This window comes from Canis aureus, chromosome 32 (assembly GCF_053574225.1).
Source record: "Canis aureus isolate CA01 chromosome 32, VMU_Caureus_v.1.0, whole genome shotgun sequence".
NCBI lineage: Eukaryota > Metazoa > Chordata > Mammalia > Carnivora > Canidae > Canis > Canis aureus.
Window position 1 is genome coordinate 29,023,153 of NC_135642.1, and position 25,976 is coordinate 29,049,128.

A 25,976-nucleotide genomic window follows, 5' to 3' on the forward strand; every position below is an offset into this window, starting at 1 on the left:
CAGGGTCCTGAGATCGAGTCCCACATCAGGCTCCCCGCAGGGAGCCTGCTTCTCCCTCTGCCTGTGTCTCTGCCTCTCTCTGTGTCTCTCATGAATAAATAAAATCTTTTAAAAAATAATAATAGTTTTACATTTTGATGGTTCACACAGCTGAGCAAGGAAAACCTTATCTTCTCTGGTAACGATCTCTTATATCACCAAAAACGGTCCAACCATAACCCTGCAACAGAGAAAAGCCCAAAAGCGAGGTCCCAAGTCACACCTGATGTGGAATTGGCTCCCTTTGGAGTTGGGAAACTTTTCATCAAATGGCCTGGGTGAATTTTGTTTCCCTGTCAGCTAGAAAGGAGCAGCACTACCCCTTAAAGGGGCCAGTTGGGGCTGGTTGTGTGGCTTCAGGCAATCCTGTAACCTCTCTGGGTCTCAGCTGAAGGAGGGTTATCCTGAAGAGAGTAAGACGAATCAGCTATAGAAACCATTCCAGCCTACCAGCTTCCCTCTGCAGCCTCTGACTTCCAGGAGCTGAACTGAAGTTGCTAATATCCTGTTCTATTAAAAGAAAACTCCAAAGGAAGCCCTACTGGTTTTATTGGAGGGGGCTATTTTTATCTTCGAAAAACATTTCCAGTTTACAATTAGTTAACTGTCTACTTTAATCCACCAGCTCTCACCACTCATTCGTTGGAGGCTTCGACACCACCACCAAGTTGCACTGGAAGGCTTTCCACTCTCTCTGCATTTTTGGCCTACTGGGAACAACAGTTTGGCTCCATTCAGCAAAGTTGCGGCTTCCACTGTGCCAGGCGTTTTGCCAGGTGATGGAAACACAAAAGTGAGGGTGACACAGTGTCCCCTTTAGGAGTCTACAGCCTAATTGTGATGTGGGAAGCAAAAGCAAAAGAAAAATTCATTTCCTTACCACTTATGGCCCTTTCACAAGTCCTCAAAACAGGCAGAGTGACATTCCTCTAGGAACTCAGCTGCCTTCACATTAATGCTTTGCTAAAGTCAAAAGATAATCTCAGCTGGACCCTCCAGGATCCTGTAAGTCTCCTTCAACATGTAAAAAGCCCTCTGGAAACTTCCTTTATCTCTATCCCCCAAGACACATGTTGGCAATCATTCCCCAAGCATATGGCCCACCAATATAGATCTGAAGGGTCTCCTAAGGTTTCATATAGACAGTAACAAAAAAACTTTTCCCAACAGTAAGTTGCCCCTCAAGGTCCTGGAAACCCTGCTTCCAAAATTCTGTAGAGACTTACATTATCCCTAACCCTCTCCCAACTTGAAGTATACACAGGCCACTCCTCATGACCTCGTACACCTTTCTACCCTCGGGTCCTGTCCCTGTGCTTTATTAAAACCACCTTTTTGCACCAAAGACGGTTCCAGAATTCCTTCTTGGTGGTTGGTGTTGAGACGTAACATCTTTCTTCCATCAGTAGGACAGGACAATAAACAAATATTTAATGAATTAATATCACTCAAAAACCTCCCATTGGTAGGAGGACCCCAAATAACCCTGCCTGTCTCAACCCTGCCATTCTTGGTCTAGAAGCCACTTAAAATCTCACTCAGAATGCCTGAGTGGCTCAGTGGTTGAGCATCTGCCTTCAGCTCAGGGTGTGATCCCGGGGTCCTGGGATCAAGTCCCACAGCAGGCTCCCTGCAGGGACTGCCTCTGCCTATGTCTCTGCCTCTCTGTGTGTCTCTCATGAATAAATACATGAAGAAGAAGAAGAAGAAAGAAGAAGAAGAAAGAAGAAAGAAGAAAGAAGAAAGAAGAAAGAAGAAAGAAGAAAGAAGGAAGAAGAAGAAGAATGTTCTAGCTGGTGACCATTCATATCTTTCCAGACCCCACCAGTTATTCAGACATCCTCCCCTTCTTCCTGCCTCACCTTGGAGGCCATTTCTTTTATACCCTGGAGAGCTCAGAGTTCCTCACAACCCATCCACCTGGAGCAGAGTGTGGAAAACAGACTCCAAAAAGCTCACAAAATGCAAGTCTGCCCATTCTGCTATAGTTGATGAGCTCCAACAGAAAGATTTCATGAGGACAGTTTGAATGTACCAGTATTCGGATTACCTGTGAATTTTAAACATCTGAATTCAACCTGTCTCCAAAACCACAAGCAACTTAAAAAAAAAAAAAAAAAACATACTGTCTGCTTCAGAATCCCCTTTCGATTCTTTCAGTCCCTTTTTCCATCCGTATCTCTGCCTGTTCCCGAAACATCCACACTTGTGAAGATCACTGGCAACAGATAGAATAGATGCCATTTTCTGGGAGAACTACCTCTTTTTACAGATTCTGAAACAGCTGGGGGGCCAGGCGGGGGTGTTTGCTCTGGTTTCAGCATTACAGCTGGCAGGTGAGTGAAGACAGGTCTGATGGGCAGACTGATTCTCCTGCCTTTAGTGAATGAGCGGCTCAGCTTTCTGGTGCCCTTTTAAGTATCTTCTCTCTGTCCTCACCGGTCCATCTCTCCAGAGGCAAGCTGAATGAAGTGAAGAGTGATGTCGACATCAGACAACTTCATCGTTTCCAATGAAATCAAAGGCTCTGGTAATATTTGAATCACAGGGTGCTTTCACAGCTTCACCCCTCCCTGGGTCACTCCATTAGCCGAGTAACCAAGAGCAGCGGTTTACTGGTGGGATTTAAGTTGCATTACACTGTGTCGGGTGTTCTATCCAATGGCTACTCAAAATAGAGACCAAGTGGGTGGTTTTAAAGACTATATTCACACACAGCAGAAGGAAATACAGCACGTATTTCCCCCCAATATGTTTAAAAATAGCACTGGGGATGCCTGGGTGGCTCAGTCCATGAAGCATCTATCTTTGGTTCAGATCATGATCTCAGAATCCTGGGATCAAGCCCCCTGTGCTCTCCCTTCTGAGTGGGGAGCCTGCTTCTCCCAGGTGCTCTCCCTCTCCTTTGCCCCTCCCCCTGCTCATGCTCTCTTGCTCTCGCTGTCTCTCAAATAAATAAATAAAATCTTAAAAAAAAGAATTCAAGTATTGAGAAAGTCATATGGAATATGGTTGAAATAAACTTAGGTTTATTTAGCAAATGAAATAAACCTAAGTTTATTTCAAACTTTCTAAAAAAAAAAAAAAAAGATAGCGCTGTATATCTAGTAGGACATATCACAAAACAAGGTAGGATACAAAGATGAACAACGGCTCTACCTGAAAAGTAACTGACCAGAAGAGAAGATAAAACATGCATAAACAGTCATGAAATCTTTGCAGCTAAGACAGCCATGGGATTTTGAAGATAACTTCCAACTCTAAGACTCAATAAGGTGGAATTGGGACTCGCCTAAAAGGAGAATTAGACCATTGGCACGGGGAATTAATTGTAGCTAAACATCAGCCAAAGTGAGAATATCTAAGCCTGTAAGGGGCACACCAAGTAGTTGGACTTGGCCAGGTGATCCAGGTAAGACATAAAAGAATAAGGTAAACTGAAGCAACACAGCAGAGGTCGAATCCATAGGATTCAGCAACTGGTGGAATTTTTCATTTGCTACAACCTTACAGTACATAAAATACACCTTTGCCACCTGACAGTTACATACAACTGCTGCAAAAACTGAAGACTGTTTCATCGCCCCAAACAAAGATGACAGTGTCTACTGTCTCTGTAGACCAGACAACAATTGACAGGCTGGCACTCCCTAGTCACGGGAGAGGTGCTAAGCAGGCTTCCACCGAGGATAGGAAAGAGGGCTGTGACCAAGGTGGGAGGAGAAAGCTGCCTTTCTTTTGGAGGACTTCATTATGTGTCTCACTTCTGGGCAAGTGCAAACTTGGTTTCCTGCCTTCTCCAACCCTTCTGCATCTAGAAAGGCAAGGACCTTGTGAAGAAAGAACACGACACTAGATGGATAGAGGATGTGGTTGGGGCTTAGGTCAGGAGAAAGATGGAAGAGGTTATCCGAGCTCCAGTTTTTTTTTTCCCTACACTCCAAGCCCTAATCCTAGATAATAGAAACAGGACACAGAAGTCTGTGCCAGAGTCCAGTTGTTGAAGCCCAGCAATTTCCTTCTCATTATGTGCCCTCAATTAATAAATATTAATTTTATAATTAATAACAATAAATCCTTACCAGGAAAATAATGAGCTTTCAATTATTTACATAAAGTCAAAACCTTATGCCCTTGATTTATATTTGAAAGTCTATATTGCAGGTATAGACTCTTCTCTGTGATCACTGGAGAATTTAAAAACATAATAAATATAAGACCAATGCTGTGACTCTGTTTTTATGCCTTATTTTTATTCTGAAAAATCAAGTTAGTTGCCAACAAATGATACCTACCATTACTTCATGGTAACATATTGGTTTAGTGTCTATGGAAATCTTACCAAAAAAATTTGACTTACCACCTTCCACCTCCCTTCTCTCTAGTGCTTTATTATGTTTGATTTTCAAACTTTTCCAGTAAAAGCATGTTTTGGACCAAGATCCCTGAATTGTGGCTCAAGAGACTTATAATTCTAAGTCCATCTCTTCTATTAATTTGCCAAGTGACCTTGGTCAGGCTATTTAAATTCTTTGGACTTTAGACGGTCATCTAGGGAGGCCATAGACCACTTTGGGGATTTACGAATATTCTTCCCAGGGAAAAAAAATGTGCAAAGGAACATAGACACAAACTTCAGCAAACAATTTCATAGGACCCCCAAGGAGTCTCCAGGATATTTCTTATCCTGACAGTATACATTTAAATGCATCTGATCATTGAAAGAAACAAGTATTATTTGTAGAGCTATCACCATGATGCAGGCACGTGGAAGAAGGAATGAAGAGACCAATAACCATGAACTGGTTCTACCAATCCTACCTAAGCAAATAGTGCCTGAGTACAGCTAGGACTGCAGGGTAGGGAGCCACCCCTGTTCTGCAATCCAAGACAATGTATGCCAAGATATCACTGCTCCATACTCCTGCAGGTGAAACGGGGACAAGTATCAAGAAGACTGCCCAGTGACTGGAGATGTCTACATTATTCTGTAAAACAGAGCTCCTACTGTTAAAAGTCAAGTGGAAGCCCAAAGAGTAGTTAGCGCCAAGAGCTGAGTTTTGCTTATTTAAAAGCCAACCTAAATACAGATATAAAGTGATATCTAAGATTTGCTCCAAAACAGACTAAGGAAAGGTGAAAATACAGAAAATGGGGTTGGAACAATTGCATGCTGATAAATTAGACAACTGAGAAGAAATGCATAAATTCCTAGAAACATACAACTTATCAACACCAAATCATGAATAAATAGAAAACCTAAATTATTGGCAAGGAGAACGAATCAGTAATCAAAAAAATCCCAACAAAGAAAAGGCCAGGGCCAAATGGCTTCCCTGGTAAATTCTACTAAATATTTAAAAAAGCATTTATACCCCTCTCAAACTCAAAAATGAAGGAGTAAGGAACACTTCCAAACTCATTTTACAAGACCAGCCAGCATTACCCTGATACCAAAACCAGACATGAACACCACAAGAAAATTACAGGCCAATGTCCCTGATGAACAGAGATCAAAAATCCTTAACAAAATCCTAGCAAACCAAATTCAATAATACATCAAAATGATCATACACCAAAATCAAGATTTATTCCAGGGATTCAGGGATGGCTCAACATCCACAAGTCAATCACTGTGATACACCCCATTAACAAAAGGAAAACAAGATCAGCCATGAGTTGCCCAGTGTTGAAGTTGAGGGATAAGTTTTCTCTCCATTTGTGTAGTTAAAAATTTTCCATTTAAAAAGACAGGGAGAAGGAGAGAAAGTCAAAGTGAAAGATCCATGATTTTTGAGACTGTGTTCAAAACCAAGTTAATCCTCAATTTACATCTTGTTCAGGAGCTCACAGACAGCAGTCTGTGGCTCACAGAAGACGAAATTGACACGGGGTTATTTGGGGCCCCATCTTACTGTCCGAAAGATATGACTTTCAACCAAGACAAAGAAGTATTTTTGTGTGTGTGAAGTAAGTCTTTGTCCACATGACAGCTCAGTGCTGGCTGAAAAGGCAGAAAATTAGGCAGGGAACAGTATTGTCCCCACCTGTTCCAAACAGTATTGTTCCACCCTTATGTCCAACAGGCCATCCAGCCCAGTCTGGTTTGGCATGATTCACTGCACTCCCAATTTGGACTTATTTCTAAAATATCTGTTATTTTCACAAAGCTCCCCTTAACAGATAGAAAATTATTTTTCTTCTGGTTGTTAGCTTCTGCTTTTACTTTTTTCCTCCAATAAAAAAAGTAATGTAAAGATCATACTGAGTCTCCATACTGCAAAAGAACTGCAGTTCCAATTCCTGGTGCTTTGGGAAAATAGGAGCAGTGGACCTATCAAGAGCCATGGTGGCTTCTGTCATACAGAGGGTCAGCCAGGGTAAAGCTGAAGCTGCCACGGAAACCATTCCTGCCTCAATGTATTCACCCAATTAAGGCAAGCTGAAAGAAAGGCTGAGGGTGGGGAACTGTAGCTCAGCCCTCAGGTACTCTTCTCCCACACTACTTTGGGCTTGGCCATGTGACTTGCTTTGGCCAATGGGGCAACAACAAGCATGATGCAAGCTGAGGTTTAAAAAAATGTGTGTGTGCTGGGGCTTGCTTTCTCTTTCGCTAGTTCTTGGGAACCCTGTGTCCACTGCTATGTAAACAAGCCAGGACATGGCCAAGTCATCTCCACTGCCCCAGCTGAAATCTTGCCAGCTATCTGACACGGATGGGAGTGAGGACATCCTAGATCATCCATCCCTAGCCAAGCCATCAGCTGACCACAGGGTTCTGAGGAACCAGTCCAGCCCACAACTGCCCAGCCAATGCACAAATCATGAGAAATAATGTTTATTACTTAAACTACCAAGTTTGGGGTGGTTTATTGTACCAAAAGCCAGCAGACACAACGGGACAAAAAAAAGTAACTGATGTACTGAACATCCTGGGATGTAATCCCTAATGACACTTTATATAACACTCAATGGGACTTAATAATGATTTGATTATATGTCAACTGTCATTAAAATAATCTGATATAGATCCAAAATTGACCATACTCCCTAATATTCATCTCAACACAATGTTTGTTCCAACTTTTGGAATGAAATAGTATGGGTTTCAGAGGTTTATGAACCTCCTAAAATTATATGAAGAATTTGTATGTTTATGTGTCTTTTCTTAATTGGAAAAAGATGTCAAAAGTATGGAGAATAACATAAATATTTATGCACACACTGGCCAGAATTAATGATACAATTTTACTGTATGTGCTAATATATAAAGCAAAACATTACCAATAGTGTTAAAGTTAGTCAACTGACCCGGTCTTCTTCCTTTGCTCCATGTAATCTCTACATTAAAATTGAGGCTCAAACTCACAGCCCTGGGATCAAGAGTCAGATCCTCTACCATGTGAGCCAGTCAGGAAGGCCCCCTCCTTCCCTCTTTAGCAGCTTGAATTTGGTATCTTCCCAGTCCACTGGTTTGTATTTTTTAAATAATATATACATTAATATGAATATGTATCCCCAAACAATATAAATAGGTTCGTGTTTTTAAATTTTCCTTATATGATTTTTATTATACATATTTTCTACAACTTGCTTCATCACCAAACACAACTTTTCTGAGATCTATCCATATTGATACCCAATTATCAGTAAGATGCATATACTTATGCATTTCTCTACTAATGGATATTCAAATTATTGCTGTTTGTTTTTGCTTTTACTATTACAAATGCTGTCAGGACAGGTCAATATCTTCCAACATATTTTCAGAGGACCTCAGGACAGCCTCAAATATTAGGAATCTCTGATAATCTGATGGGAGAAAGTTGAGTTGCTATCATTTTGTAGACATATTTCTGCATTTGAGCGTTCCCAAGTTCTGGAGGAAGCTATCTTTATTTACATTCTAAAACAGCTCAATGCTTTTATATTTAAGTCCAAAGGTCTGCATCTACTTGGGACACTAAAAACAACCTTATTTCTTTGTTGTTGCTGAAAATCCCTACAATCAGACAATGATACTGTCCAAATCACTCTGTTACCAAGAAATGTTATGCTAAGTTGCTATCAACATCAATTGCTAGTCACGCCAATTAAATCACTAAGAGACTAATGATACGGTATCCTAATTTTTTGTTTTCTGTCATGTACAAGGACTAACAGGCTATATTTCTTGTGATTATCTTGTTTCCCTTATTTTCTCCTTTTTTGACCTAATTGAGGTCAGAGGGCTTTCTAGCATGACTTTTCCTTTTACACTTATTCCCAGTGTGATAACCAGTATCCAAACTTTATGATATGCAAAATCCCAAAACAAGGAAATTAAAGCCCAGACCCTTGTTACTCATAATAGGCAATGTTCTTGGGTCTAAATTATCCCACTGTGGTACTACTGAGTAAAATTAACTAAGTTTATTTTTTAATCAACCTTGCCTTCCCTCAGAAGTGTGTGAAATAATTAAACATTATACAGATACCTGGATTCAGAAATTTCAAATTAGAAATAATTTATTCATTTGCTTGTGAAAGAGCATAAAATTAAAATGTGGTTCATTACTTACATAGGGTGTAGGTCCCTGAACAGTTCTCTTTCTTTACCTTCCTACATTTGGGTTTCTTACCTATAAAATGGCAACAAAAACCATCACTGGTGTTAAGAGCGAAATGAACTCATTTCGCTCATCATTCGTCCATTAGGCCATGAGCTCCTCATAAAGTGGTGCTTAATTCATCAATGATTTCTCAGTGGTTGCCACCATATTCGGTAAGGATTCCTACATATTAGGCAAGTCTGCTATAACCTCTTTTTCAACTACTGTTGTCTTTTCCACTTTGGGGTTCAAAGCTCTCCATCCATCTCCAATTACTTGCGTTCTCTGATAAGAGAACTCATACTCATCAAGTTGGGACCAGAGGCCTGAGCATCTAGTCATGTCACACATTTGAGTGTCAACAGCATAATCTATGAAGAACACCAATAGCACCCACCTTTGAACCAGGACTTGGGAGTGTGGAGTGTCCCCCAAGCCTGCCTGTCCTGCTTCTGACTGCACCAAAGAGGGGGCTACCATGGCTTAGGAGCAGCAGGAGGCTGAGCAGTTCATTACTGACCAAAGAGATTCCAGGGGGTACAGAGAGGGTCTACCTGCCCTGGAGGCAAAGTCTCTGTACAGTTATGACAGGCTGGACAATCAGGCTACATGGGAATTATAATGTCACCACCTAAATATGATAAATATGCTCATCAAGAAGAAGAATTTATAAAATAGGTGGGAAAATACCGAGCCCAAATTGTACATTTGCCCCATAATTACAACTACAGAAAAATGATGTGCATTTGGATAGGCTGGAAGGAAACCCAGAGACATGAAAATAATTACTGTTCAGGTAGTGGTATCCTGGGTGAATTCTCCTAAATTTATTTCTTATAATCTCTTTTTTAAAAATTTTTTAAAAAGATTTTATTTATTTATTCATGAGAGACACATAGAGAGAGTCAGAGACACTCTGAGGGAGAAGTTGCCTCCCCACAGGGAACCTGATTTGGAACTTCATCCAGGGACTCTGGGATCACGCCCTGAGCCAAAGGCAGATGCTCAACCACTGAGCCACCCAGGCGTCCCTCTTAGAATCTTCTAAAGTTGATACAGTAACGAATCAAAAATAAATGACCTTCTACCTCCAAGTAGGCTTTTTTGCAGGAAAGAAGTAATTTCCAGAAACAGCTGAGAGGGACTTGGTATGAAATCTGGTGAGTAAGATGGGTAATCAGGTGAACACTAACATTTTAGGTCATAGAGGAAGTTAAAAACAAAAAAAGATTTTCTTAAATGGCCATTTAGAAGTGCTTTGTACATTAATGACATTGTTCCCTGGTGGCAACTCAGAGGGGAGGGCCGACTTCACTGGGATGTACAGTTGCAGGTTCCACGGCTTGTCAGAGCCAATACCTTTATTTTAGGGAGCACTCTTGACTAGTTCTATTTCTCTCAAGTGTGGCTGTCATAAAGATAGGTTAAAAAAAAATAACAAAGAAACAACACTTTGCTAGGATGCCCAAAACCCTTTTGTCTCTGCCAATATAAATTGTGAGGTTGAAATTCAAAACACAATTTGCTTATTACCATTATTACAGAATGTGCTTGTAGGGCCAGAATGTTTATTTTTAATACCTTTGGCATTTAACCTTTAACCTCTTATTGCTCTGTAAATATTGAGTCCCAGCAAGGTTTAAAAAAATAAAAATATTAAAAACTCACCATTTTAATCACATATTGATGAAAACACAATTGCTGCATCTTTGTAAAAAAAAAATAGTAGATGACTCATACTTGGAAAATCATAACAGTACATAATTTGTACATATTCCATAATGAAGCTCATAATATCTTGCATTTGTACACCAGTTTCAAAATATTTCTGCTTTTTGAAGCTGATGAAGAAAGCTTTCACAAGTTCTTACCAAGTAATGAGACGATCCTTTCATTAGGAAATGCAAAGTACTGCACATTCTCTCTTTTATTTAATCTCACAAAAGCTCATGACATTAACACTTGAGTACAGGATCAAAAAGTCATATTCTGAGTCACAGTTACCAAAATGCTCATTATCTAGCCCCAAGGATAACCCCTGAGACAGACCTCAAATCCATGAGATTCAACTGGGAAAGGAGAAGTAACAGAGGTCTAGAGTGCAGTATAGGGCAGGGGGGCATTTTCATCAAAAGAATGGGGTGACAAGTTAAGAAAGAAAAATACAATTAACATCCTCACCACTCATACAACTTAGGCATCTACACTGGTGTTTAGATAGCTCCGAATCTGGATGCAGATTTTCCCTGTTAATTGTTTGGAGGTTCCATGGGCTGAAAATACCAGGCAATTCCCTCTCTTAAGGGAAACGCTGTGGGAAGGTGTGGATGTATCAACAAAACACCTTTACTGGTATACGGCTAAAGTTTAGACATTCCTGTTGGTGAGTGAAGAGAAGGAAGCATGTGGTTCTCAGGGACACCACTTTGAGACTTACAGTAGAGTGGCTACAAACAGCTGACCTGCAGGTGTTTGGCCTCTCGGCAGTGATCAAAACACTTCAAAAAGTACAGTTCCGGCAGAACAATTTGGATTTCCACCTTCCCTTGAAATATGTAATATGGGATGTCTGGGTGGCTCAGCAGTTGAGCATCTGCCTTCGGTTCAGGGCATGATCTGGGGGTCCTGTGACGGAGGCCTGCATCAGGCTCCCTGCAGGGAGCCTGCTTCTCCCTCAACTTACATCTCTGCCTTTTTCTGTGTGTCTTTCAAGAATAAATAAATAAAATCTAAAAAAAAAAAAAAGAAAGAAATGTGTAATATGGTCAATGCAACCATGGTAATATGGTAGATAAACTAACCATGGCCTAAGGTCAAGTAATCGTGTCTCTCTGTAGAGGGGTATATTTACTCTCTAGAGGCCAGCCTCACCCCATCAAAAATTGCATCCTGTAGATACCTGAGTTTGCAACCACTGATAATCAAGCTGAAATCTCCGGCAAGAGTGTGGAAGAGGTGGGCTTTACCTTCCACAACTGTCTGCTTCCTCCATTTCTCCATCCCCATCCATCTACTGATCCACTGGCTTCCCCTTGGTGCTCCGCACAGATCAAACTTTTCCCATGAGGCTAGCCAACTCACACTGGCCCCTAGATAGTATCGTGAGCTCCAGATCTTTCCCTAACCCCTTTGCCTCCATCACAACTTTTTGGGGGGTGCCTGGCTGGCTCAGTCAGTAGAGCATGCAACTCTTGATCTCAGGATTATAAATTTGAGCTCTATTTTGGGTGTAGAGATTTCTTAAAAATAAAATCTTAAAAAAAAACCTTTTTTGTACTTCAATCCATTTTTTTGTGTGTGTTGTTTTGGTTTGGTTTTGTATTATGTCGTTTGGGCCAGGAAACTATTAGCAAATCTGATAAACTAATCAAGGGGAATGGACTAGGTTACCTTCCCAGAAAACATATTTGAAATGGATTCCAGACTTTCTGAATATATGCCCTGCCTTCACCCAAAGGAACTTACCTACCTTGTAGTCAGCTGACAGATTTCTAAGTTCATAAGTCTATTCCTGTGTATTTTTTATGAATAACATCTGCAATTTATTCGCAAGTAATATGGAAGTGAGGAAAAAGGGATGTATCCTGACCGCAGTCTGAGCAGATGGCCAATTCAGATTCACTCAAATAACTTAGTATTGAAGTCAGAGAAGCCCTATGAATAACTGCTGTACCTAGAGTATGTTAGAGCTACAGACATGGGTTCCAGCCCATTAGACAGTCCAAACTGTCACGGCCACAAAAGCACAACCTCCTTTGTAAATGATAAAGCCAGATTTGACAAAGGAAATCTTATAAGGTAAGATTAATTAAAAGACAAGGAGGGACGCCTGGGTGGCTCAGTGGTTGGGCACCTACGTTCGGCTCAGGTCATGATCCCAGGATCCAGGATCGAGTCCCACATCGGGCTCCCTGTGGGCAGCCTGCTTCTCCCTCTGCCTGTGTCTCTGCCTCTCTCTCTCTCAGTCTGTGTCTTTCATGAATAAATAAATAAATATTAAAAAAAAAAAGACAAGGAGATTGTTGTACCCTCCTAACTAAGGTACATACACTAAATTATAAAGACAGGCTGAGATTTTTTTTTTCCCAGTTCTTCCAAGTCTCCTATGGAAAAAGGTACAAAAATTAATATTGCCCAGTAGCATTGTTGCTTCTCCAAAAATGGAGAAAAGTATTCCGAAGTGAACTTTCAGGAAAAAGATACGGGATGAACTATAAACTGGACATTGTGCTCATGAATCAGAAAATGACAATACTCCTTATGAGTCACAAGTGAATGAATCTCGGTAGGGCCTTGGGGACGGGTGGAGAGTCTTCCTCACGTGCTACCAGACTTCCTAAAAGAACACACACACACACACACACACACACACACACACACACACAAACATGCAAACAGCAATACAGGTGCTCTCCTTACAACCCAGTCAAGGGCGATGAATTATATTCTCCATGCTAACCCTCAGCCACACCCACCGAAGGCAATGCCCTTTCTCTTCCTGTTCTGAGCAGCTGAAGGATGCAGCTGGGCAGACCCAGACAGATGTGAAACACAAAATGAAGTCTCATTTGACCCGAAGGCGTCTTATATAAACAGTACACATTATAACTGAGGTTTCCGACTATTTAGGATGGGCAATGCTCTGTTCTCAGACAATTTCACATAGCCAATGAACAATTTCTCAAGCCGGTCAAGAAATGATTCATTTAATTTTTGCCAAGTTACTTTACATCTAGTAGACTGAGCGATGGCACATCTCCGATTTCAGGACAGCAACAGTTTCAACTTTTTTCTGATGCACTGATAGTCTGGCTGCCCACAGCAGGGCCATCTGTGCTACTGGCAGGGAACCCATCAATAGGTAAGTCACACCCTGTCCTCCCACAGACACACTACACAACTCTGGAAACAACTTTCTTCCTTAGAACATGCCTGCTCTGAACCCACTTGATCAACCATCTTCTTCAAAAGCAATGCCACCGAACTGAGCATGGAGATCTCGAAGTCTCCAGAAGACACGTCATAGTCTACCTGGTAGTGTGTCCTGCAAGACACATGAACTAACTAAGGGAAAGTTAATGCTCTCAAGGGAGCACTCAAGTATTTGAATTCAGTTAAGTTTCTTTAAGCTCTTGACATAAACACATTGATTTTTTTTCTTTTCTTTTTCTTTTTTTTTTTTTTTTTAGAAATATTGAACCATGGAAAATACTTAGGGCCATTCCAAAGTACTGGGACTATCACATTGCTTAAATTCAAAGTGGCCAATTAGGTAGTGGCCCAATTAGGTAGCTCCTCCACCCAACCACACACTCAGTGTAATAAGTAAATGGTTCTCTTACAGGGGTTCCAAAAATAATGTAGGTTAGACTGACTTCTTAAAACCTGAAACTTAAAGTGGAAATTTATTTACAGATAAAGTGTCCTCTTAGGGAGAAGCAGAGGTGACAATGTTGGACTATGTAAAACGACCAAGCTTCTGTCAAAGATGCCCTTTTAAAGACGGTTTTGTTTTTAAGCATTCTTCTGAGTCAACACAGACTAGGTCTGGAACTGCTTTTGTGTTGTGTATGTACATTCAGATGGGTCTTCGCCACATTTCTCAGGCTGGTCATGCGGCATTGATGTTTAAATCGGGGTGGTACCAGCTATCCTCTAGGCCTAGGTCCACAGTCACAGTCATTAAAACAAACCAGAAGAGGATCAGGTCATCCACCCGAGCAGGGTTCTTTGCAAAGAGGAAAGTGGGGATCCCTGGGTGGCTCAGCGGTTGAGCGCCTGCCTTTGGTCCAGGGCGTGATCCTGGAGACCCGGGATCGAGTCCCACATCGGGCTCCCTGCATGGAGCCTGCTTCTCCCTCTGCCTGTGTCTCTGCCTCTATCTTTCATGAAAAAATAAATTTTAAAAAATCTTAAAAAAAAACAAAAATAAGGAAAGAGGCAAGTGTGGAAACTCTGAAGCCTTGCAGTAGAACTTCTCCCCCCTCCTCGGATAGGCTGTCAGTCTTTTCAAAATAGAGTCCTCGCTTCTGTGCTGCGGGGAGAAACGTACCCCCGCCCAGGACCCGGGGGCGCGGCTCAGGTTACCGCGGGCGGCGGGAGGCAACGTCGGACCCGAGTCAGAGACCAAGTCGGCCACTTCCACGTATTCCCAAAGTGCCAAAGGAAAAAGAACAAAACATCGACTTCCTCCCGGGCGACCCATTCGCCGGACACCCGCAAAGCGCCAGGCACCTCGCCCTCGGGAAGGGGGGGTTTCCTCGGCCTCCCGGGCGCGGAGACCCCGCGGGGTCCCGGCCGCCGACGCCCCGGCGGCGCGCGGTCACTGTCGCTCCGGGCCGCCCGCCCAGGGCCAGGTGCTCAGCCTACCTGGCGCCCCCGCCGGCCGTGGTGCGGCCCGCCCCGCCCCCGCCCCCGCCAGCGCGCGGCGGCCCGGCTGCGGGCGGGCAGGGGGGCGGCGGGGCGGGGAGGCGCGGAGGCAGCCGGCGCCCGTGCGCGCGGGCGGGGAGGGGGCGCGGTGTGCAGGGGACGGGGCGCGCAGGGGAGGGGTCGAGCAGGGGAGGGGAGAGGGGCGAGCAGGGGAGGGGGCGCGCGGGGGGGGCGAGCAGGGGAGGGGGCGCGCAGGGGATGGGGCGCGGCGAGCAGGGGAGGGGGCGCGGCGCGCAGGGGAGGGTCGCGGGGAGCAGCCTGATCCCGCGCCGCCGAGCCGCGCTCCCCGCCGCGGCGGGCGGGACCGCAGGGGCAGGGGCAGGGGCGCGGGCGCTGCGCCGCGGTCGGGGCGGGCGGAGCGGGGTCCCCCGGGCGGGGCGGGCCGCGCCCCCGGGCGCAGAGCTGCCCCACGCTGCCTGCCGACAGCCGGCGGCCAGAGCGACCCGGACACGAAAAAGTTTCGCGGCGCCCGGAGCGCCTCGGAAGAAAGTTTTGCTCGGCGCCCCGGCCCCCCTGGCCCCCGGCCCCCCCCCGGCCCCCCCGGCCCCCGGCCCCCCCGGCCCCCGCCGGGGAGGGGGCGCGGCGGGCGCTCGGAGCTCGCGACGTGCCGACGGCCGCGTCCACCTTGTCCACCCCCGGCCTCGGCGGGCGCCCCGCGCCGCGCTTCCTGCCCCTTCCCGGGCTCGGGCGTCCCGGGGCGCCGCGCGGCCAACTCACCATGGTGACTGGCGCCGCGGCGGGTCCGGCTGCCGGGGAGCGGGGCTGCAGCGCAGGCTCCGGGGCGAACTTCAAAAGTTGGTCCCCTTCGCCAAAAACAGGCTCTGGACACCCAAGCACTCACGGGAGCCAATGGGAACCCTGGGGGGACTCCATCCAGGCGGGATCGGCGGCGCTAGGTGAGGGCGACCAGGGGGCGACTCCGCAGGCGGGGCCCCTGCTGCCGAGGGCAGGCCCCGCGCCCCGCGCCCGCGCCCGCGCCCGCCTCGGTGAGCCCCACGCCCCCGGCGCGGCTGCTGGCTGCCCGGCCGCGCGGCTTCTTTCTTCGGCCACTTACTCTGCACTCCTCCGGCGGAGCCTCGGCTCGGGCCGGGCAATCTGTCCATAAATGGAGAAGTCAGCTCGGGCCTGACCAATCAGGGTTTGTTTTCACAGCGTCACTCCTCGGGGAAACCGTGGCAGCCAACGGGCTTGGAGCTGCTGGAGTTTCCAAAGCCCTCTGGATGCTGTAGTCCTGCCCGCGAGCCTGCGGCGAGCGCCGCGGAGCCGGCTGCCCCCCCCGCCCCGGGGCGACACCTCCGCTGGTGGGGGCAGAAGCCCTCCTTGAGGGAGAGGTAACCCCCCGCCCCCCCATTCGCGCTCTCTCTCTCTCTCTCTCTCTCTCTCTCTCTAACGCGAATATTACCGTAGGTGTGGCTCCCAAGCTCAAGTCGTATGATTTTCCCATAACTTTTTTTTTTTTAAGAAGGAAATATTTTATCAGCATAAAAGATCAGAGTCGTGGCAGCGGCCCAAAGGAAATCCTTTTTCTTTCCAACGTCTGGATTGTGAGGAAAGTCAAAAATATCATTTCCCCTACCCCTCCTTTTACCTGAATTTCCTTGGAAAACAAAGAAAGGCTCCTCCCCCCCCCCCCCCTTTTTGGACTTTTGAGTGGTGGAGAGGTTGCACCGCGGTGAGCAGAGACACAAGGGAAAGAGAAGTGGGAAGAAAGCACCATCCAACCTCAGTCAACCCTATCTGTTGAGATCGGTCAGCAGTACAATGGTAACTGCCAAGGGGTGTGATTAAGGAGGGTGGAGTTTTCAAGACATCGGGTGGGCAGTGGGGAGGAGATTGGAGGTGGGGGAAGAATCCTGAAATAAGGTATAGAGGGTCCGGCTTTATGGTTTTAAAAGTTCAGAAGGTAACCGTGGTGGGTTACAACAGGATTGTCCTCCCAGGATCAATGGGAGGTAAGATTTGAAAACTTCAGGCCCAAAGAAAGTACGAAGCAGAATGATTTATGGTGATTTACTTTATGAACTCTGGTGGTAGGCCTTGACTTGGTATTGGATTCTAGAGTTGGTATGGATGTTAAAAGTCATCTTGCCTGGAACGGGTAAACAAAAGGTGCTATAGCCTTACAACAGAATACAATTCAGCCTTTAAAAAGGAAAGAGGTCCTGACACGGGCCACAGCCTGGACAAACCTTGGAAACATTATGTTAAGTGGAGGAACCCAGGTACAAAACCACATATCACATGACAACATTTACAAGAAAGTAAAGAATAGGGAAATCTGTAGGGGAAGGGAAATCTATGAGGAAACTAAATTAGTGATTGCCAGGGACTGGGAGGGAGGAGAAGAGGATGGGTGTAATTGCTAGTGGGTATGCATTTTCTTACTGGGGGTGAGGAAAATATTCTGGAATTAGATAGTGATGATGGTGGCACAACTTTATGAAAATACTGAAAGCCACTGAATTATACATTTTAGAAGGGTATGGAAATTGTTTCTCCATTGGGGCACCTGGGTGGCTCTGTAGTTGAGCATCTGCCTTTGCCTCAGGGTGTGCTCCCAGGGTCCTGGGATCGAGTCCTGCAATGAGCTCCCTGAACGGAGCCTGCTCCTCCCTCTGCCTATGCCTCTGCCTCTGTGTGTGTGTGTCCCATGAATAAATAAGTAAAATCTTTAAAAAACATTGTATCTCCATTTTATAAATTGAAAGAAAATCATGTTGACTAAATTCTTGTAGTAATCATCCACGCAGTGAGGCAATAGGTATAATTGAATGCCTACTATAGGTCAGCACAGCGACTGTGAGTACAATGGTTTCTTCCCTCACCAAGCTTACAGTTTTAGAAAGAGTAAGACAGAAGATAACTTTTTTAAGATTTTATTTTTATTTCTTTGAGAGAGAGCGAGGGCTATCACAGAGGAAAAGGGAGAAGCAGACTCCCTGCTGAGCAGGGAGCCCAATGTGAGGCTCCATCCCAGGACCCTGGGATCATGACCTGAGCCAAAGGCGGGTGCTTAACTGACTGAGCCACCTAGGCACCCCAACAGAAGATAATTTTAAAACAATAATAATAGGAAAGGTACAAATATAACGAGAAGTGAAATCGTTTTGTGCAAGGAACTGCCATATTTGGAACTACTGTTTAGGTTAGAGAATTCATCTGGCAGCAATCTGTAGCATGAACTGGAAAGGAGACAGCACTCACTCTGTCCTAGGCACTGGGGAAGTACAGACAGACAGAATCTGCCAAATTCTCAGGTAAACTGATTCTATGTTTTGGGGGGCATGCCAGAGTATGATCAGGTGTCTCAGGAACTAATGAACAGAGATTACCAAAAGGAATATTGGAGTTTACCAGTTATACAAGAAGCACTGCTTGTGTTGGAAATGACATGTTGCTTAAGCCCCCATCCCATCCAGGGTCAACCCTGGTTAGTAGACAGATTGACATGGGCTTCAAGGTATACAGGCAAAGATTTGGTTGTTTCCCCCAGGGTTATTTTTCCTGGTATTATTTCCTGCAATGAGACACTGAAAAATCTTTTAATAATCCATCAACAACTTATCAATCTTGGATTTATCTAAAACTAATGACACTAAATGTTGGTTGTATTATTTAAAGATTTTATTTATTTATTCGTGAGAGACACAGAGAGAGACAGAGAGGCAGAGACACAGGCAGAGGGTGGGACTCGATCCCAGGTCTCCAGGATCACGCCCTGGGTTGAAGGTGGCACTAAACCACTGAGCCACCCAGGCTGCCCAAATGTTGGTTGTATTAACATGTGAGATTTTTTTCTTAAATGCTTACTTTTTTTTCTTTTCTTTGTTTTAGGGGACTCCACACCCAATGTGGAGCCCAGCATGGAACTTGAACTCACAACCCTGAGATCAACACCTGAGCTGAGATCAAGAGTCGAATGCTTAACCAACTGAGCCACCCAAGCACCCCTAAATGCTTACTTTTATTTGCCCTAATAAACTCTAGTTTCAAAAGGTAATTCCAGTAGGTGGGACTCTGTTGAAGATATTTGCTCATGTTCATTTTTCTTGATTTTGTAATATAATTCTCTTCCAGATTGAAATATAAATATATATATCTGTGTGTATATATTTTTTTTAAGATTTTATTTATTTATTCATGAGAGAGGCAGAGACATAGGCAGAGGGAGTAGCAGGCTCCCTGCAGGCAGCCCGATGTGGGACTCTATCCCAGGACCCTGGGATCAAGACCCAAGCAGAAGACAGACACTCAAGCACTGAGCCACCCAGGGGTCTCTAAATATATGTATATATATTAATAGGTATGATGGAGTACCTGGGTGCTCAGTCAGTTAAGCACCCAAGTCTTGATCTCAGCTCAGGTCTTGATCTCAGAACCGTGAATTCAAGCCCCAAGTTGGCTCCATGCTGAGCGTGGAGCCTACTTAAAAAAAATTGTTGGGGCACTTGGGTGGCTCAGTGCTTAAGTGTCTGCCTTTGGCTCAGGGTGTGATCCTGGGATCCGGAATCAGGTCCTGCATCAGGCTCCCCATAGGGAACCTGCTTTTCCCTCGACCTGCGTCTCTGCCTCTCACTGTGTGTCCTCATGAATGAATAAAGTCTTTTAAAAAAAAGTTGTATGGCTAAGCAGTACTTAGATTGTAAGATTTAGTGGCACATAAAAGTGAATTTAAAGTCTGGCTTTGTCACTTAACTAGCTGTGAATTGTAATTTCTCTGGGCTTCAATTCCCTTATCTATAAAATAGATTGATGTGCATATGAAATGAAATACATGTAAAAGTGGCCAAGAAATATTGATTCCCTTCTCCTGCCAACTGCCATGTGTTCTAGGTTAGAGATTCAGACCTGGGTCCCTGGGTAGCATCAGACAGATTGAGGTCCTCTGAATTACATGCCAAGTCGTGGGGGCTTTTGTGTGTGCCCTTTCCTTCAGGGAGAGTTAATAGCTACCATCAAATTCTCCAAGGTGTCATAACTGCCAAAATATTATTAAGACCCACAGCTCTTGATCACATTGGTTATGCCTTCCTGGATCTTTGCCTTTGTGTTTTTCTTGAGGTATAGGGATTAGAACTGAATCTGATAGGGATCCCTGGGTGGCTCAGCGGTTTGGCGCCTGCCTTCAGCCCAGGGCCTGATCCTGGAGACCAGGGATCGAATCCCGTGTCAGGCTCCCTGCATGGAGCCTGCTTCTCTCTCTGTGTCTCTCATGAATAAATAAAATCTTAAAAAAAAAAAAAAAAAAAAAAACCTGAATCTGAATCTATAAGGGCAGAGCTTGGATTCTCAAAGCAGAACCCATAATTCACACTTTGAATGTAGAGAATAGAGTACGAGTGTATGATAGAGCCTATCATTTCACAAAGAACCCCTTCAAGCCCTGCCCTGCTCCATCCCTGTCTTAAGATACATTGTCAGTTTTGGCCTGTCAGTCTTACGCCCTGGTGTACCTGGGAGAGTCCTAGTTTATGCCTTTATCTCAGTGAAATTATTAATTGAACCCCTCTTGCATTCCCAAAACAGCCTGATAATTTGAACAATAGGTTATGGTCACTCTGAATTTGTGGCCAAATTGCACTCCCCGCAAAATTCTCACGTTATATAAAGTTTTTCCAATTTTCTTGATTTACACCTATTTTTGAGAGTACTCATCAATACATTTCCCAATATTCTTCGTTATTTGAATTCATAGTAGCAATGAAATGAAAATTACTTGTAAAATTGTAAAACTCATTATAGACACATGATGGAGCTAGTCAGATGAGACTTTACACATACGTGGGCATGATTTAAAATGTGGTTTTATCTGGGCTTGAATGAAAAGGAACAAAGAAAAAAAATCCAATTGGATACAAACCACAATTTCATATGAATCTAGCAGTGAGGGAATCCCTGGGTGGCTCAGCGGTTTAGCACCTGCCTTCGGCCCAGGACGTGGTCCTGGAGTCCCGGGATCGAGTCCCACATCGGGCTCCCTGCATGGAGCCTACTTCTCCTTCTGCCTGTGTCTCTGCCTCTCTCTCTGTGTCTTTCATGAATAAATAAATAAAATCTTAAAAAAAAATCTAGCAGTGAAAAAAATTACTGCTTATACATTTTCCAAATGTAAGAAGACAATATAAGGCAATGAAACTAGTTTCGATGTCAGTACCATAAGAGAACATCAGAATGCATTCACAACAATACATTAAAGAAAAATTTGTCAATGGGAAAATTAGGCAAGAAATCTTTAACAAAGCACAAGTGAAAGAAAGATTTGTATCACATCAATGTGGAATGTTCTGGGCAACCACTGTTTCTACCATAACAGGCATTTATTAGGTTCAAAAGGTATTAGCTATGTGCTAAGTGCTTGCCGCATAATAACTAATCCTCCATATAACCCTATTAATTTCATTTGCAGTTAAGAAACTAAGCTAAACTTTGCAACCTGGACCAGACAGGCCAGCTCCTGTAAAGAAGAGTGGTAAGAGAGAAATGGGAACTTGAGATGTGTCCATTGATACTAGACTCAACAAAGCTATCAGGGCCAACAGAATAAGGAATGTCCCATACCATATCTGTATTCAGTTGTCCAGAAAATGTAATAAGGATGATGGTTCACCAGACAATTTCAGGTTACCTGTATACCTGTCACCACTTGCAAAAATCTACAGACAGTTAATTAAGTGGATGAGAACTAACTGCTGATTCCAAATAAAGCTATAAAACTGAAAAAGAAAGAAAAATAAAGATACTAGACCAAGTTTAAGTAACTTGCCCAAGCTGTTACTCAGCTTTTCTGCACCAACTCTATATATTTGGCCACATCTGAAGCCCCAGCTCTTACCCTATAAGCAGTGACTCCATAGTAGGAATGTCCTACTACAAATTTCAGAAGAAATTTTCCCTGATGCAAGCCCAATATGAGTAAAAACACACTTATTAAAACCCTGGGAGCCTCTCCATACCAGGACTCCTGGAAAAATTCTTGCTTCTTCTTATGTGACCTAAAAATCACATTTGTATTTTAAAAATTACATTTGGGGATGCCTGAGTGGCTCAGTAGGATCCCGGGATCCAGGATCAACTCCTACATCAGGCTCCCTGCGAGGAGCCTGCTTCTCCCTCTGCCTGTGTCTCTGCCTCTCTCTCTCCTCTCTCTCTCTCTCTGTCTCTCATGAATAAATAAATTTAAAGAAATTAAAATTTTTAAATTACATTTGTTTTTTTATTTTTTATTTTTATTTTTTTAAATTACATTTGTATAGAGAGTTTAACTCAAATTTAAACAACTTTGTTCTTTTCCTAGTATGTTAATATCAATTTGTACAAAGGATATTGCAGAGAATTTCAACAGTTGGGTAACATGTGATACTACTTCTGATTAATATAAGAAAAGTTTTGTGAAGTACCTGGCTGTCCCAGTTGGTAGAGCTTACAACTCTTGATCTCACAGTCATGAGTTGAAGCTGCATGTTGGGTGTAGAGATTACTTAAATTTTTTTTTTAAAGATTTTATTTATTTATTCATGAGAGACACACAGAGAGAGGCAGAGACACAGGCTGAGAGAAGCAGGCCCCATGCAAGGAGCCCGACGTGGGACTCCATCCCGGGACTCCAAGATCATGCCCTGGGCCAAAGGCAGGCACCAAACCGCTGAGCCACCCAGGGATCCCCCCCTGAGATTACTTAAATTACCCTATTTTTATTTATAAAAAAATAAAATAAAATAAAAAAATAAAATAAAATAAGTTTTCTATAATGCAACTATTATTCTACTGAAATAAAGGAGTGATTTTTACCAAAATAAAGGAACCTGGGTGGCTCAGTCCGTTAAGCATCTGACTCTTGATTTTTTTTTAATTTTTTTTGATTTTTATTTATTTATGATAGTCACACAGAGAGAGAGAGAGAGAGAGAGAGAGAGGCAGAGACACAGGCAGAGGGAGAAGCAGGCTCCATGCACCGGGAGCCCGACGTGGGATTCGATCCCAGGTCTCCAGGATCGCGCCCTGGGCCAAAGGCAGGCACCGAACCGCTGCACCACCCAGGGATCCCTGACTCTTGATTTTGACTCAGGTCATGATCTCAGGGTCTTCAGCTCAGGGTTATGAGTTCAAGCCCCATGGGAAAAAAAGAAAAAATTAACAGCTTATTAAATGGATTTTTGTTATTATGTTTTCTCTGATTTAAGCCAATATTTTCTTTTTTTTCTTTCTTCTAGTTTCAGTTTGACTTTTACATTCAGAATATAAACTCTGACCTTCCTCCAGATTTAAAATTGATTCCATAATGAGTAATACCAGTTATGATGCTCTATGATCTATCAAGGAGTGAGGTGTATTTCACAGAAGTGAGTTTGCAGATAACTGAATCTCCTGAATCAACTTCATATCCACCCTGGTTTTCTTTCTTCCTCCTCTTTCCTGTCAATTATACGGTCTTATTGGATTTTGTGTATTTTTATAAGTCATCTTTAATCTTTGCTTGAACAAGGAAGGCATGGATAAATAAATACATGTATTTTTAAAACTAAGAAAATAATGACTGCATGAACCTTGCCTTTTTAAGGAACCAAAACTTTTTTTAGCTTGAAGGAAATTTTTTCTGTAGCAAGCTGCATGCTTCATTGCCTTCTGAAAATATGCTGAATGTCAGGCAGCTTGTGCCTGAAGACTCAAGGTCATCACTATAAATATCGATTATCATACAGGGTTGTACTGAGCGGAGGCCCTTGGGGACGATTGAATGGAATGACTCCTGCTAGACTTCATGACCCTGTACCACTTTACCTGTAGTTCTTTATAGTTTGTTTTTTCTCTTTCTTCTTTCTTTCTTTCTTTCTTTCTTTCTTTCTTTCTTTCTTTCTTTCTTCTTTCTTTCTATCTTCTTCCCTTCCTTTCTTCCTTCCTTCCTTCCTTCCTTCCTTTTTAAAAAGATTTTATAAAAAAAAAAAAAAGATTTTATTTATTTGAGAGAGAGCACAAGCAGGGAGGAGGGTCAGAGGGAAAGCAGACTCCCTGCTTAGCAGAGAGCCCTGGTTTGGGGCTCAATCTCAAGACCCTGAGATCATGATCTGAGCCGAAGACAGACTCTTAATGGCTGAGCCACCCAGGTGCCCCCCTCCCCACCTTGATTTAATGGATTGATTGATTGATTAATTGATTGATGAGAGTGAGAGGGAGTGAGCAGCGGGGAGGGGCAGAGGGAGAAGCAGGCTCCCCGCTGAGCCAGTGTCTGAGGCAGGGTTCTATCCCAGGACCCTGGGATTCATGACTGGAGCCCAAGGCAGATGCTTAACTGACTGAGCCACCCAGGTGCCCCTGTGTTGTTTCTTGATTTTGATTGTAAGTTTATATCCTCCAAAATCAGAGACTTTTTTCTCCTGCTATCTGCTGCTCTAATTTAGACTCTTTTAACACCAAGGAGGTGAAAAAAAGCACACAGGTTGTGTCATGAGAAAAAATGTTTTAAAGGTATATATGCCCAGGAGCCCAGGGGAAACAACAGAGAGGCAAGGCAGGTAGTCCTGTACAGCTGTCTGCCCTCTGGCTTCCCAGCCTCTCCAAGTAGATGAGTGCTCTCTGTCACTTCAGGTTTCCCCCACTTTGAGCAACTCCCTTGTAGCTGCTCATCCTCCCGTAATTTCAGCTTGCAAAGTGTCTTTTGTTTGTCATAGGCCTGACTCAGGCTCCCAAGCGATCTTTCAGCAATGCTGCCCACAGTTCACCGGAAACTTTCCTCTTGGTCTCTTGATTCAAGTTCCAGAGAGAGAAAAGGAGGGAGAGAAAGAAAGAGAATCTGACTCACACAGCTCAAGCTTTTAAACCACGCCACCCAGGTCATAGGTCATTTGCAAGCCTACGCAAGGCTCTGCTTGGATCAGGTGTCTGTACAGTTGCATTCCAACCACATGTTGTCACAGGGGTGGTGGCCTAAAGCCACTACCCCATTAAGTAAAATGGTGAATGGAGACAGAGTCTCTGAGGAAGGGACACGAAACATACTCCAAATTCGGGGAATGCAGCAGTATACCTACTGCATCTGTCTGCTGCCTTCATTTATACACAATTATCTTGGAGAGGTCATGAGGGCAGTTCCATTCACCTCTTCAGCAGAACAAATTGTGCGCATTTTGCAACAATCATCATCATTTCAACTTATCATCGTGCACCTATAAATATTTTTACATATTTAAGATGTGGCATATGTTTTGCCTTTATTATCATGCACCTATAAATGTGTTTATAGATATGGCTATAAATATTTGTGTGTACACAGAGACGTGTGTGTGAATGTGTATTTAAGATAACATATTTTTCAAGATACTGTTACAAATATTTAGGGGAATTTACTTTTTTTCTTGATAGACTATTTTTTAGAGCAGTTTTAGGCTCACAATAAAATTGCCTCCCGTTCTCACACCTCTCCCATTATCAATAGGGGGATTTCTTTTGAATAGAGTGTTTCTTAGTGTTGGTGGTTTGCAGGTTGGCAGCATGGTTTCCAAACCACTACTGTTTTCACTCGCCACAAAAAAACATTTGCTGAGCACTATTGTAGGCCCTGGAGAAGTATAAGACAAATGCCCTGTCCCTAAAGAATTCACATCTTGGGGATCCCTGGGTGGCTCAGTGGTTTGGCGCCTGCCTTTGGTCCAGGGCACAATCCTGGAGTCCCGGGATCGAGTCCCACGTCGGCTTCCCTGCATGGAGCCTGCTTCTCCCTCTACCTGTGTCTCTGCCTCTCTCTCTCTCTCTATGTCTATCATGAATAAATAAATAAAATCTTAAAAAAAAAAAAGAATTCACATCTTTCCATGGACATTGAAAACATATACAACAGAAATGCTTGGGGGCTCAGTCAGTTGAGCATCAGGCTCTTGATTTGGCTCAGGTCATGATCTCAGGGTCATGAGATGGAGTCCCACA

The 25,976-nt window shown here is 43.7% G+C and overlaps 1 protein-coding gene and 1 long non-coding RNA gene across 2 annotated transcripts in view; one reads left to right on the top strand and one right to left on the bottom strand.

Moving 5' to 3' along the window:
* Positions 1 to 16,037, bottom strand: part of MYO1E (myosin IE) — a 198,069-nt gene extending 182,032 nt beyond the window's left edge. The window contains exon 1 of the mRNA XM_077881290.1: positions 15,777 to 16,037. Coding sequence (XP_077737416.1) covers positions 15,777 to 15,779 — 3 coding nt within the window. The 5' untranslated portion in view covers positions 15,780 to 16,037. The remainder of the gene's footprint in view (positions 1 to 15,776) is intronic.
* On the top strand, positions 16,027 to 19,059 carry LOC144303304 (uncharacterized). The gene is made up of 2 exons (XR_013370359.1): positions 16,027 to 16,823; positions 18,894 to 19,059. It is a non-coding gene; the product is annotated as an uncharacterized LOC144303304 (long non-coding RNA).
* The last annotated feature ends 6,917 nt before the right edge of the window (positions 19,060 to 25,976 follow it).